General features: G+C 43.6%; 1 protein-coding gene across 13 annotated transcripts in view; it reads right to left on the bottom strand.

The window, feature by feature from the left end:
- Positions 1-2,110: 2,110 nt before the first annotated feature.
- The window catches only part of MED12L (mediator complex subunit 12L), a 195,811-nt gene continuing 183,824 nt past the window's right edge, over positions 2,111-14,097 (bottom strand). For 8 of the 13 annotated variants that reach the window (XM_054205126.1, XM_054205121.1, XM_054205131.1 and 5 more), the window contains 6 exons: positions 11,884-11,973; positions 11,186-11,409; positions 8,209-8,365; positions 7,270-7,335; positions 3,280-3,361; positions 2,111-2,826 (listed from right to left, as the gene is read on the bottom strand). In XM_054205126.1, the coding sequence (XP_054061101.1) occupies positions 2,777-2,826; positions 3,280-3,361; positions 7,270-7,335; positions 8,209-8,365; positions 11,186-11,409; positions 11,884-11,973 (669 nt within the window). In that variant the 3' untranslated portion in view covers positions 2,111-2,776. Of the gene's footprint in view, positions 2,827-3,279; positions 3,362-7,269; positions 7,342-8,208; positions 8,366-11,159; positions 11,410-11,883; positions 11,974-12,644; positions 12,861-14,097 lie in introns of those variants that run through there. The other 5 variants (XM_054205134.1, XM_054205125.1, XM_054205127.1 and 2 more) reach the window with 5 other exon arrangements.

Genomic DNA, 14,097 nt, shown 5'->3' with positions numbered 1-14,097 from the left:
TATGTTTTTTTAATAAATATTCAATAGCGAAACAAGTAGTGAAGTATTTTTAATAATACAGCTGTTTCACACAGAACCTTTTTTGAAGAGCTTTGGGATGATACATACAGAACATGTTTCTTCTCATTTTTAAATGAGAGAGCAAGCTCTGTTTAGTGCTGTTTAGAAGAAGTGTACGGACCACATGTAGGAACACTCCCACTTGGTATCATTTTCCTATTGTCGCAAAAACATTTTTTTAAAAATTTCTCACTAGAATACAATTGCATCAATTTGCATATAAATTTAGAATTCTGGTTTCTCCATTCAGTAGATAGGTCTAAGAATCATAGACTCAACCTGCTGTACATGGGGGAAAAATGCCTTCGCAATGGTAGGAAATTGTTACCTCCACATTTCGCACTAATGAATCACAGACTGGACTGGTCAAATAAATCTTTAAAAGATTAAGCCAGTAACTAAAGCTCAGAATTTCTTATTTTCTTCCTAAGATATATCGATGTCAGGACAGGGGGGTGAAAATACATGCAATACAGCCTTTCCCCTTACATTTGCAAGTTCATGACCTGTGCGTCTCACGGAAGGAACAGTGCTGTCCGTACAGTCACAACTGGTCTCGCAGCCAGCAGCACCTGGAAGTGCCTGATCCCACTGGAGCGGAGCAGAGACCGCCGATCAGTGTAACCATCCCCTGTCTCATGAACAACTCCAGCTCTTTACATCGCCTATAATAATAAAAAATCCAAGAACGGTAACACATCTCTTTTGGGCCTGTAAGATACCACTTACAGCAATGAAACTCCTCAGTGCTACCGCGACAGCAGCATCCGAACCGCTTGCACCAACGTCTCTCAGCAGCAGTTGGTTATAGCACGCCAGAGACTCATCAGTGAGCAATTATTCAAGTCCCAAGAGCCAAATGCAGATTCTACCTCATTTAACCGCATCACAATCAACCTGGGGAACTTTTACTTTTTTTCTTATTTAAGACCATAACCTCAGCTTGGATTGCTTTTCTGCTGGTTTGATCATTTCCTGACGCCAACCACAGACAGTTTGCTGGGGGCGTGTTCCCTCCTTCCTTAGCGTTGATGGAGCAGCAGCCACAAAATGGCTCGATGACATCAATCTCACTGGCTAATATCTGTAATAGCTTTAGCTACTATAAGAACAGTAAATCTTCAAAAAACCAAACCTGAACACAAACAATTACGTAAGTAAGGCTTACCTGACTATTGTAAAAGCCACTCAAAACTTACTTTTCTACAGATTTCCCTGTAGTGAGTATTATGTCATTAGCTGCCTGTACTGCCTTCCTGCAGTCCTCTGAAGCTTGCGCAGTGCAGTCTTCCCCCTCCCCACAGAACAACTGACTACGATACCGTTGATAAACTCTTTGTATGGTAAATAAAGCAAATTGAGTTAATGCAAAACAGGGGAAAACCATTCCTATTTAGATTTTAAAAGCCCCGCATGTTCCACTTTCAAAATCAATGCATTTAAAAAAAATGATCATCATATAGGCTAACTCCTAAATTACATAAAATAGGATTAATTTTCTTGTTTTTTCAACTCTAATACAAGCAAAATTATGACATATTTGAACAGGTTTGAATAACAACGATTTGTTTGTAGTAATTTTGATTTATAATTTACTTGTGGTTTTGCACCGAGCTGTTAATACATAATGCCTTACACCGCTGGAACTCATCCAGCAATCAAGACTCAAACCCGGCATTTGAAGTACTTACCGTACAACATTGGGAGCAGACACAGGTAACAGGAATAACTCATTTTGGGCCACTTCAGTACCAAGAGCTCTCAGCTACGGCAGCGCTGAAACCACAGAAAGGACTTCAGTGGCTTTTCCCCCCCTCACTTTGTGAAAGCTGGTACGAGGTTTGTTACTGGAGGCATCAAGTGAGACGCAGAGATTCGCCTCCCGTAAGGCTTCATCAGGACTCAAGGATTTCCCTACGCGAGTGGAGCAAAACCCGCTTTGGGTGTTCAATCCTTCTTACTACATCGTGCACTCCTTTAGAACTGATCAATGGTGAACTTTGTATGAAAAAGACCAAATATGAAACACTGCTACTTCTAGTAGGTTTATTAACGTTACATTGTGGCTTTTAATATAAACTTTAAGAAGTTCTAATACAAGCAATAAACCCATTCAGCACCTTCTTACCACAATGAGAGCAAGAGAAAATTGGTACTTTAAACAAGGAACTTTATAAAGTGCATATGAAAATTACAGTCAAATAAACACAATTTAAATTGATGCTTGTTCTACCAACAAAGAAAGGGTGAACATTTTAACGAACAAATTAACTTCTATGCCAAAATCGGAAGTGCCTTTCAGTTCAGCAGTTTGGTCCAGTGCAGTTCTTTAACCAAAAAATAAAAAAAAATAATAAAAAAAAAAAAATCAACAAACCCAAAAAAGTGTTTCCCACAAATAAATAAATCCAGCATTCTTTGTCCTCTTTAAAATTAACAGGACCTAAAAAGCACCAAATTCATAAAATCTGCAATAACATTCTTCAAATAGACCCACAAGTCCATACATTTAAATCTAGTTAAACGCAAAAAAATCCCCAAACCCAAAACCCCCACCTTGTTACATATTCACATCAACTGCAGCACAAAAAATAATTATTGAAATAATAAGAGAAGAAAACTAAAGTTTGCTTTCTAGCAATAACTAGTGCATTGAATTTTGAATGTTCTGTTCTTCAGTGCAAACCTAACATGACGCCTCCTTTCCATCGCTGATTTAGAAGTGTGAAGGATGCCCGTACTGGTTCACTCCTTGTGGCTGGTTACCTGGTTGATAAAGCAAAGGGAAGTGTTTGTGCCTCATGAGTGTACTCTACAGAAATACAGAAAAACACCTTTATTTCATGCAGCGGTGGCAAACAACAGCCAATAAATTCCCTTATATACCTGTCGAATGCACGCAAGGGGGGCTAATTCCCTCAGGGGCTTTGCCTGCGGTAGGACTACAGAAGGGAGGGGAGAAAACACCCAGCAAATTGTGACTGGGCTACCAGCCCAGTGACGTGGGCTTCTCTGGACACCAACAGAAATCTGTGGGATGCACTACAGCACGAGAATTTTGGTATTACATGACTACTGGGACGGGTAATCAGCAGGTAGATCACTCACATGTATATATGGCAGCATTTAAATAGGCAGAACACCTCCAGAAAGATAACTCCACATTCAAATATGCATATACATATATTTTTACGTACATCCATGCACACACACACTTACTAGAGAGCTGCTTCTGGAGCTGCCTGACCAGCGCCGCTGTCTGTTGTTGCTGCTGTGTCTGCTGTAAGCCTTGCCTTGGGAACTGCAAAAGAAACATGAAAGGTGGAAGAACCCCGCAGAGCCTCAGTGCCCTCAGGTACCTGCAGAAGGGGGACGGCAGAAGGCAGGCGTGCCTGCGCGGCAGTCCTTGTATTTCGCAGCACAGTAAGGACACATGGAGCACAATCAGAACTCACAGAACATCTGTTCTCTTCGTTCCCTGAAATCTCACACATTTCCAGTTGTTACAGGTGTCACACGTCTCCGGCCAGACACGAGGGACAGAGTCAGTCTCTGTCTTTTCCACCTCTGGAGAGGCTGGTATTCATCCTGCAAGTCACCCTGAGCAGCTTTACTGTCTGTATTGTTCTAAGACAAGGCAAATTAAAACTGCAAATCAAAATAAACAGCCTTTTTAGCATTTTAAAACACTTATGTGTGGTTGAAGCCTAACAGTCAAAAGAAGCTTCTTGAAAAATATTTTTCCCAGGGCAATAGCACTCCAGTTAAAGAGAAGGGTGGGCACAAAGCACACGTTGCTCACTGCACTGCACGGCTGCAGCGGGGCTGCAGCTGCACACTCAATTCTTGGCTCCAGTGATACGGGAGACGGATCTGTGCCCAGCCAACTGGGCCAATTCCTCCACTGACCAAAATAATCATCGTTCTGATCCTTACCCCTAAGCCCACAGGGCTGAGACAAGGCCCTTTCAGTCCATGGCATTAAGCAAAATGGGATTAGACACAAAAAGCTTCCAAAGAAATCTGCTGTTAATGAATTAAATCACGACTTCGATCACTTTGAAAGTACCCTAGGTGTAAATGCCTTGACTTTCACAAATTTGCACCCTATTTATACTTGCATCAAAGCAGAGTTTAGTCTTTACCTGGTCTGACAGCATGCATTACTCCCTACCTATCTGACCCAGGAAGTCTATTTTTCAAGTGAGGATAGGTAGCAGAACAAGCACCGTCTCGCCTTCCACGCTCCTGGCTGTCATTCAGAAGAAAATCATTCTCTGTTAACAAGTTCTATTGATCATCCACTTGTATGCCAGAGTACTGAATATACTGCACACCACGCTACTGAATTATGACAGACAGACCTGACACAGACAGTCTGTGTGCGTGCCATTAGGATGGATACCTCTGGAGCCAAAGGTCTGCGCATACAAGAAGCATTTATTCCCTTGGAAAATGCATCACCCGTATGAAAGAAAACCGTCTGTGCACGAGCTATCTCAGACTCCCGAGGACAGAGAGCCGAGGGCAAAACTCCCGCATACTGACCTGCTACTGGGACGGAAACTGTGATGCATGAGGTGCTGCTATGCCAGCAAGCACAAACCAAACCAAGCCCTCACCCTTTACCGTCTGCCTTATCCTCAGCGTCTCTAAGCTCTCTAGATCTGCTTCTTAAGTCCTGGAGTTTTCCTTCTCATTAGATTTGATGAAAACACATGGGCCTCTAAGTGATTTTTTGTGCTTCTGCACAAGGATACACAATACGCTCGACCAATTTGAAAACCTGATGATACTCTAATAACATCATATGCGCTACAGAAAACACCCAGGCTTTGTTTCAGTGAAACCTTTTGCTTACTGAAGGGAGTTTCAGTGTTTTACAAGACTTCAGCATCTTTTCCCTTTCTGGGAAACCAAATCCTTTACTTAAAATATATTGTGTAATCTTCTGGCTAACAGTCCTTAGTAAACGCTGAGGTTAGTAAAAGCATTAACCACACCAGGGTTTCGTGGGGACGTGAAACCAACACGCAGAAAGCTTTCTGCTGTGCTAAGTGCTGGAAGAGGAGCCCGCAGCCAGGCAGGTGCTCCGTCTCTGTGACAGTCTTTCACATGCCCTTTGTTCAAGGTATGAACGTGATGAAGAAAAACTCAAAAATGGATGAAAATGATCTTTCAGTAGCTATCAGATAAAGACCTTTCATTTATCCTTACTCTTGCACTTACAAACCGCCTCCAAGTTTCTCTATCAGATCACGTCGATTAATGCTTTTAACTGGGAAGCTAGCGATTTCAGCAATACTTTATTTTCTCCATTTTTCTACAGCAAACTTTTTCTAGTTACCCTCAACTATCTTAAATATGTCTGAAAAAAACTGCCCAAACACAGGAAACAATCATAACGATGCTGTCAATTCAGTGGATGTGTCCATAAAAATTACTTGGTAGTGATAGCGATTTGGTAAAATTGTACATTAAGCTATAAAAGGCTGCAATTCCGCATAAAGGAATGTCTCACAAACAATTCTGTTTGTACAGTTGTCGTCATGCATCTTTGTTTTATGACTAATGATCTAATTTAAGAGGATCTTCAAACAATAAAACCCATTTTTTTCCCCAGCATGTTAGCAGTACAGCCTAAAAATCAAAGGCCGGAAGTCGCTCACGGTCACTTGTGACGCGACTTAAGGCAGGGACTGCAGTTTGGCAGTGGTGGGGCTGCCGGCGTCCGCAGCCGACGGCAGAGGGAGCGGAGGGAGTGCAGATGCTCGCGCAAACACAGCACAGGCACAGCAAGGTGGAGAAATGCCAGCCATCAGCCCCTCACAGTTCCAAGTGAACGCTTTTCTTAGTGTTACAGCAAAACCTAGTTCCATAAGCAGGCTCAATCGTATACGTTATTCTGCTTTCACTTCAAAATATTACCAAGACAGACAAATCCACCAATTCATATGCAGCAGCAGCAACTACAGATTTCTGATCAAGTTTTTAAAGTTAGCAAGGTCTATTAATTCTTAGTATGATATATTAATTAGGATAACACTTATAAAAACACACAGCACAGCACGCATACCGAGGAAAAATTCATTCCTGCAGCAGTCAGATGTTAATTTACCTTAGCTTGCTGCTTTGGGACTACTAAATGCCATCATTAGACCCCCAGAAAAAAAGATCCCTGACTCAGTGGGGCTTACAGCACTTGGTTCTGTATCAGATTTTCAAAGGAGTCATTTTTTCATGCTGCACTAGGAGTAACACCGAGGAAGACTTTAAAGCATCTCATTTGTCCCCTCTTTGAATTCACATAAAGAAGTTTAAGGCAGTTAGTCTGGGCAGTCTTATTTTACTCATTATGGAAGAGAGATGTAGAGAATTAGAAAAGCATTGGTACCCATTTTGTAAGAATATCCTCAAGAAATTCTCAAAAGAACTGCTCCTGCTGGTTATTTGTATTGTTTGAGACATTAACCATTAGTTTTATATCAATACTGTAAGACAAGTTGAAACAAAGCATTTGAACTTTTCCTACACACACGCACAAATATTTTTTTCAGTCAAAACAATGTGTCATTGTTGGCCCAACTTCGGTATCAGTTTTGACTAAATTGGTGAATGAACCATGAAAGTGCAGGAGGCAGCGTGGACTCCAGTCCTAGAAAGAGCATCTTTGAACAGCAAACCCAAATGCGCTGCTGCAGAGGTGCCAGGCGTTGAGCAGGGCAGTGCAGTAGCCCTCCTTGCCAAGCCCTGCCTTCAGAGGGCAGCAGGCGAGGTCACCCCCAGGGACACCTCAGCACACACATAACCCACCTCTTGCCACGTTTTGGCAGGATGGACGCATTTACGTGATCTTCTGTGGATGGATACAACCTTTGTCTGCCCACGGTCAGAGCCAGCCAGGAGCTACCCGGACGCAGCAGCTGGCCTTTGAGCCCCAGCTAACACACCCTCTTGTCACAGCTACAGCTTGGGGCCAACTCAGGTCATGGCCAGAACGAGCCTGTCACTCACACAGCACTCGGAGTGGTGGTGGTACGGCCCTGCAGGCGCCATGGAGTCAGCACCGGCAGGCAGACGGTGATGCCCGGGAAGCTTACACAAACCCTCTCCCCAGACTGCCATGCTGCCCATCTCCGTAAGTGACAAAACCCACCCTGTCACTACCCTCACACCTCCCCAAAATACCCGGCAGTCGCCTCTGCTTACCAAAGGCTGCTGCGGTTGCACGGGCTGGAGACCAAGCGCCTGCTGCTGCCCCTGCTGCTGCTGCAACTGAAAGGAGATGGGCGTTGAAAGCACAGCGAGACGACACACACTCTGCCTCAGGGAACGGCTACCAGCCAAGCAGTTATGGCTGCTCACGACTGATGGCCAACAGGAGCCGGGCTCGCTTACAGCACTGGTCACTGAAGGCCCCATTTGGGTGAGAAGCCTCACAGCTCTCCACTTTCATTGCCAGCCACACCAAGGCTGACAAGAAGCATCATTAATAGACAAAAAAAAAAAAATACTCAAAACCCAGCATATTTAGTTTACTACAACATCAAAATATTTAGATAAAATACATTATTGTTTGACAGGAACCGGCACAGATAGCTATTGCATTAAAATGAAAACATGAAAATAATTCCAACCAAAGGGCCACGGGAAGGATTTCAATGTAATTTATTTCCCCTGTGCCAAACCCACATATTTAGCTGATAAACAGATACTTACCTCCAAATTAAAAATATATCATCAAATCAGAATATAGGCAATAGGCCACACAGGAAGCAAGCCCTTCGATTCAATTCTGGTGTACATTATAAGGCCAGACGGGGGAGAGCACAACCATTGCTTTTGTCTCAGCACATTCAACTAGGCCAATCTCAAATTTACCTTCTCCAGAGGCATTCTACAATCTTGAGAAATAAAAGTACTGAATTTTACATGTACGTCCAAAGCTTTCTTTTGGAAATCCCACATGTAAACAATGAATTACTGCACTTGAATAAAAGCAGTTCATGTTTACAGCACCAGGCTCTGCTGCTTTAGACTTGAAGACACAAGCGAGCCAGTGTGTAAACCATCACCTGATACAGTGATGTCTGCACTCCCTTCCTGCACTGAAACACCCCGGGCCTCCAGTGCAGCTGAACCCCTCACCTGGAAGAGTCTCTGCTGTCGCATCTGCTGCTGTCTCTGTCTCACCGGCTCCGGAGGCAGCTGCACTGAGTTCAGGGCCGGATGAGGACCCGCGGTTGATGCAGTGTCCAGTCCCCCTCCAACCAGGGAATTCGGCTGCAAAGGCTGATGGCTCAGTCTGATCAAGGAGAAAAAACCAATGGATTATACTTCATTTATAGACAGAGCATAAATTAGTTTAGGAGCACTCAACTATAAGCTGCGACATTAGAATTCCATAGATTTAAAAGACACTACATTTTACAGGAAGAATATATTTCCAAATATGAATGCTTTGAAAATTATTCCGTAATAGAAGCCGTACCGTACTATTGCCCAGTAACTGATGTAGGTAATAACACGTTCCTCTAAGCAAGAAGAACGGATCCAAACATTCAGTTCTTGCTTTATTAGGAAGAGTGATGAGTTTCCACATTTCAAGCAAGAATTCCACATAAGCGCTAAAACATTCTCCCAGCCAAAATATCTCATAGTTACATTACCATGAATTTAAAACTGATTATAAAGACTTTTTACTTTCTAAAATACTAAAAAAAAAACCCCACCAAGCAAGAAATACTTTCTTAGGACGTTATGTGACTAATTAACATTAACAAAGCAGAAAGACATACATGGGGAAAACATGTTAGCTAGCTTGTAATTTAAATTAGCTGTTTAAAACTCAGTAAAGACAAGGCAATTCAGGTTAGCAGCTTTATTCCTAATGCAAGACACTCTGTAGGTTTTCATACAAGGCTGTCAACTAAGTAAAGGCAAAACTTGAGGCTCTACAGAGAGACTTGGACAGATTGGACCGATGGGCCAATGCTAATGGAATGTGCTTCAACAAGGCCAAGTGCCGGGTCCTGCACTTGGGCCACAACAACCCCATGCATCGCTACAGGCTTGGGGAAGTGTGGCTGGAGAGCTGCCTGGCAGAAAAGGACCTGGGGGTTCTAATTGACAAATGGCTGAACATGAGCCAGCAGTGTGCCCAGGTGGCCAAGAGGGTCAATGGCATCCTGGCTTGTATTAGAAATAGTGTGACCAGCAGAAGTAGGGAGGGGATTGTCGCCCTGTACTCAGCACTGATGAGACCACACCTTGAGTATTGCGTTCAGTTCTGAGCACCTCAATACGAGAGAGATATCGAGGTGCTGGAGCGAGCGCAGAGGAGGGCAACGAAGCTGGTGAAGGGCCTGGAGAATAAATCTCACGAGGAGCAATTCAAGGAGCTGGGACTGTTTAGTTTGAGGAAGAGGAGGCTGAGGGGAGACCTCGTCACTCTCTACAACTACTTGAAAGGACATTGTAGAGAGGTTGGTGCTGGTCTCTTCTCACGGATAATTAGCGATAGAACAAGAGGGAATGGGTTCAAGCTGCAGCAGGGTAGGTTTAGGCTGGACATTAGGAGAAAATTCTTCACAGCAAGAGTGGTCAAACACTGGAATAGGCTGCCCAGGGAGGTGGTGGACTCACCATCCCTGAATGTGTTTAAGAGTCATTTAGATGTGGTATTGGGGGATATGGTGTAGGGGAGAACTTTGTCGAGTGGAGCTGATGGTTGGACTCGATGATCCCAAGGGTCTTTTCCAACCTAAATGATTCTATGACTTTTTGAATAGGTGCAAACATACCCAAAATTGAGCGTACTCTTAAAATATCCAGGCTTGCAAGAATTTAAAAGAATTTAAGGAACCAATGATTATTGCAGAATACCTGGTAACGTTCACAATCCCAGAAATATTGATTTCATTAAAAACGACAAGAATTGAGAGAGAACTGCATAGCTACATACGTGACACTTCCATATTCTGCTTACAATAAGCAATTGATGAGCAAGTTATTTAAGTAGATCTGAACTTAGCTTTTAAAGTAGATTTTAGTTTTGGAATCAAATTAGAGCTGAAGCAGAGAAAGAAAAATACCTCTACTTGGTAACAGAGCTCATCAGGGGTACTCCAGGACAAACTACACGGGATCAGCAAGACAGGACTGCTCTGCTGACGGGCCAGACCACCTTGTGATGGCCAACACCTGCGTGCTCTCTGCTGTTTCAGTGAATCTGGGCCCCGCACTTGGGGAGCGCGCTGGCAGACACTCCACCACAGCTACAGCTCGGCGCTGCGTACAAAGGCAGACCTTGCAAATTTTGACTGAGTTTTTTTTTCCCCCGCTCCCTCTTTTATTTAAGCCTGTGGATTTTGGGACTTACTCTACTGAATATGTCTATTTGAAGTGGAAATTAAAAGCGGCAAAATTTCTGATTCAGTTAAAAGCGGAGCTGGACTGTTAGCTGGACTATGCTAGACTGTCAGAAAAAAAAATCTGATACAAGACTGTTATTGGAAACTCCAGTTTTTCACTCTGCTTACGCTGTAACATTCCCTTTTGCAGATTTGTTTCCTGCTTCATCTGCCTTCTGTTTCATTACACTTCTTTACCAATGATTGTTTTTCCTGTTTCCCATAGGCACTGCAACTCAGCCGTACTTCCGAAGCGAAGTCAATTTAATCTATAAGGCTTAAGCAAAATTCATTTGTCTATTACTAGTTAAACTACCAGGTTGGTCTCGTGTTTTCTTGACTACAGACTCTTAGGTAAACCTGGAATATTTGTTGTTTAATACCACACACGTTTGCATAATATGGATACTGTATTTGTGCATGTAGTGAAATGGGAACCAATAGCCATCTTAAAATGAATTTTTATGTTCTACAAACACACAGGACAACTGTGCTACAACATGTGCCACGACCAACTTAAAATAAAAATTAAATGAGGGGAAAAAACAGGGGGAAATTGGAGAAAGGCATATTTATTGCTAATTAGACCTGGCGTTAACCTCGTTTTGAGTTTTGATTAATACACTTTATTTTAAATAAAGCTTTAGATCTCTAAACAAAGTTGCCATTAAAATCCCGCAATGTTACCAGCTCTGAGAAGTGCAGAGGCTCACCGCTGAGTGCCTGTCAAAGGCTGGACATACGCAGCCGCCTGCTGTTGAATGTATCCGCTGGGCTGTTGCTGCATCTGCCGCAGCCGCTCCGCCAGCGTGGGGCTGGAATGAGCCGCCGGGTACGCTCGGGGGGTGTAGCTGGGGGAAAGCACGATGCTGCCAGGCTGCTGCTGCTGCTGCAAAGGCATCTGAGTGCTGTACATCGTGTATCCGTGAGGCATGCTCTGTGCGGAAAACAGGCAGAAGAGTAACTTCACTGTGCTCATATTTAAATTAGCTGAACTACAGAAGAAAGAGACGGCCTTTACCAAAGAGCCAAAGCCTGGACAACCGGAGGACAGTCAGCGAGAGGCAGTGCTGTGCCCATGCACCGACCTGTGAGTCCCCCCCCACTGGCTGTACCCCACTTCTCTTTGCGGATTCAGGCAGCTGCAATGTGGTCACACGCAGCAGGACGGGACGGGCACGTGCCACCCGTCCCTGCGCAAGAGCAGGGCTCTGCTTCACAGCTCCACCCCTCTCTTGTCTTTGTCCCCCCCCGCCAATTCCCAGAACGACCATGACAGAATAAAGAGTTACTGGTATCACTACCTCACCAAAAATTGGCCAAATTTCAGGCTTAACACAGAAACATGCTTGCCTTTACCAGCAACAACGTTAGGAAAAACTGGGAAGTGACCACGGGAGCAGCACAGTACCTGTGCTTGCTGTAACCCTGGGTACTGTGGAAGCTGAGACAGGGGTCGAACTTGCGGAGTGAAAATAGCAGCTTGGTCCATCGGCTGACCCTGAAAGACACAGTGCCCATGAGATACGTCCTCCACACCCCCAACAAGTCCAGCTCTGGACACAAACCCCACTCAAGTTGTGTCCTGAAGAGTCATGGAGAGACTTGACCATTTTCTTCAAGACAGCACCGTTGCTCAGTGCCAAACTGCTGAACTGCACTTACTCACGGGGAGATGGAAGAATTGGTTTTTGTTTGATTTCTGACACTACTGTAACAATGCAGCAGTGAAAAAACAGCCACTTACTCCGAGGTCTTGCAGACACCCTTTAAAACAGGGCTTTGCAAAGGATTAGGAAAAAAAATATTCTAGCTGTCTTGAAGACAGTACATTAAATTATACAGGAAGCTTAGAGTCAATGATAATCTCTAGTAAAAAATACACAGTTGATATCTTTCTCAGGCTACCTGACTACGAGCTTTCCCCCAGATGAAGCAGGCAAAAGGATTAGCAAACTTTATGATGACATACAAAATATCAGTTTGATAAATGGGTAACACAAGCATCTCCAGCTCCCAATCAGTACCGCTTAGAAACACGCTCCCTATTTGTGATCAGCGGACAGCCTAGTTTGTTCATGTCAAATCGCCTCAATATTTATGCCCAATTAATGGCAAATCATTTAAAGATTTCAACTGCAATGGCATTACTATGTTTTGAAGCACCAGAAAGAGAGTTAAAAAATAAAATATTAGACTTAATTTCAGGACCAAGATTGTAAAAAAACAGCAAATAAGAATTTGCCAAGGATACAATCAAGTCTGTGTATTTTCTATGTGATTGTGATGCTGCTCTTGATCATTTTGAAAAACATTCCACTCAAAAAAGCTCAGCGGCAGACGCAAGCTGGAAACAGTGATGCTCCTTCCTTGTAGCTGCCCGGTTCACTGCAAAAACAGACAAAACTTCCAAGTCCCCAACAAAGCCTTTGCCATTTTAATCAGGATAGCCTTACAGAGAAGTATAATTTAAGGCTAAAAGTGACTCTGATAACACACTGCAAGCAGCAACATTACAATCAGGGCTAGCCAGCGGAAAAGAAAATCTCAAATGGGATAAAATACTGAAGCACCATTGAAACTCTCCTTTATCTGCTCCCATCCCCTTAGTGGTAACTGCACCAAACGTTAACAGGTCTGTTAAGCACAAGCAGTGGTCCTGCAGTTCAGCTTATTTTGGATTGGGTTTAAAAACATGTGCATCCTCACCGACAGACCTGGGAAACAAGCAGAGCTACCTATTGTGAATGGAAATCGCTCAGGGAAGCAGTACGGTAGAGAGAAAGTGTTCCAGCTTCAACTGATCCAGCCCTAAGGGACATGGACCGCTGTAACCGGGCCTGGATTAACCGCCCTGTGATCTGGGCAGAAAACAGACAGAAGAGGTCAAGGACAAGATGCGAAACCAGGGGCAAAGCTACCACAGGGTACCACAGGGTTGGCACACGCTCCTTTTTCATGCCTTCCTTTCTTTTAAAAACAAAGAAACAAAGACAACTGACCTAGCTAGGCTCTGTGCCAGCCTCTGGGACCACCGCTAAAGGGGTCACTATGGCGCAGGCAGGACAGCAGCCAGCTCTGACACATATCGGCTACACTAAGGAACCAGAAGCTACCCTAAGGACTTGTTTTAAAAACAAGCCACTACCTCATGGAAAATTCTGAAAAACACATTAGGAGGTGTGAACAGAGTAACATCTATCAGTCCTGACAAAAGCTCAGAGTAAATTAAATTTATCTGGAAAAATATCTGCAAAATCAGACAGGGAGCTCTCAAAACAACCACCTGATAGGTGAGAAACTGAAACACGGAACAGAATGTACATCTTGCAGACAGGATGCACATAAACCAGCTGTCAGCCAAGTACAGGGGGAAGGTACTCAACTACCTAAGATTTTTCTTTTCTTTTTTAAAACAGAGGGAAAAGAAGAAAAACAAACAAACAAAAGAACAATAATTTCTCCGAGCAAATTGCTTCTGAAACTTTTTCATAAGGTGCCAACCACACAACAGACAAAGATGCAACTTGAAGACATCTGAAGGTGAAATCTGGAAAAACCATGACTGATTTCCAGAAAAATTGGTGCCTTAAGCTATTTCCTGAAGTAATACAAGCACCTGGTG

The sequence above is a fragment of the Rissa tridactyla genome, chromosome 6 (genome assembly GCF_028500815.1).
Source record: "Rissa tridactyla isolate bRisTri1 chromosome 6, bRisTri1.patW.cur.20221130, whole genome shotgun sequence".
Classification (NCBI taxonomy): Eukaryota; Metazoa; Chordata; class Aves; order Charadriiformes; family Laridae; genus Rissa; species Rissa tridactyla.
This window is presented reverse-complemented; position numbering and strand designations above follow the sequence as displayed.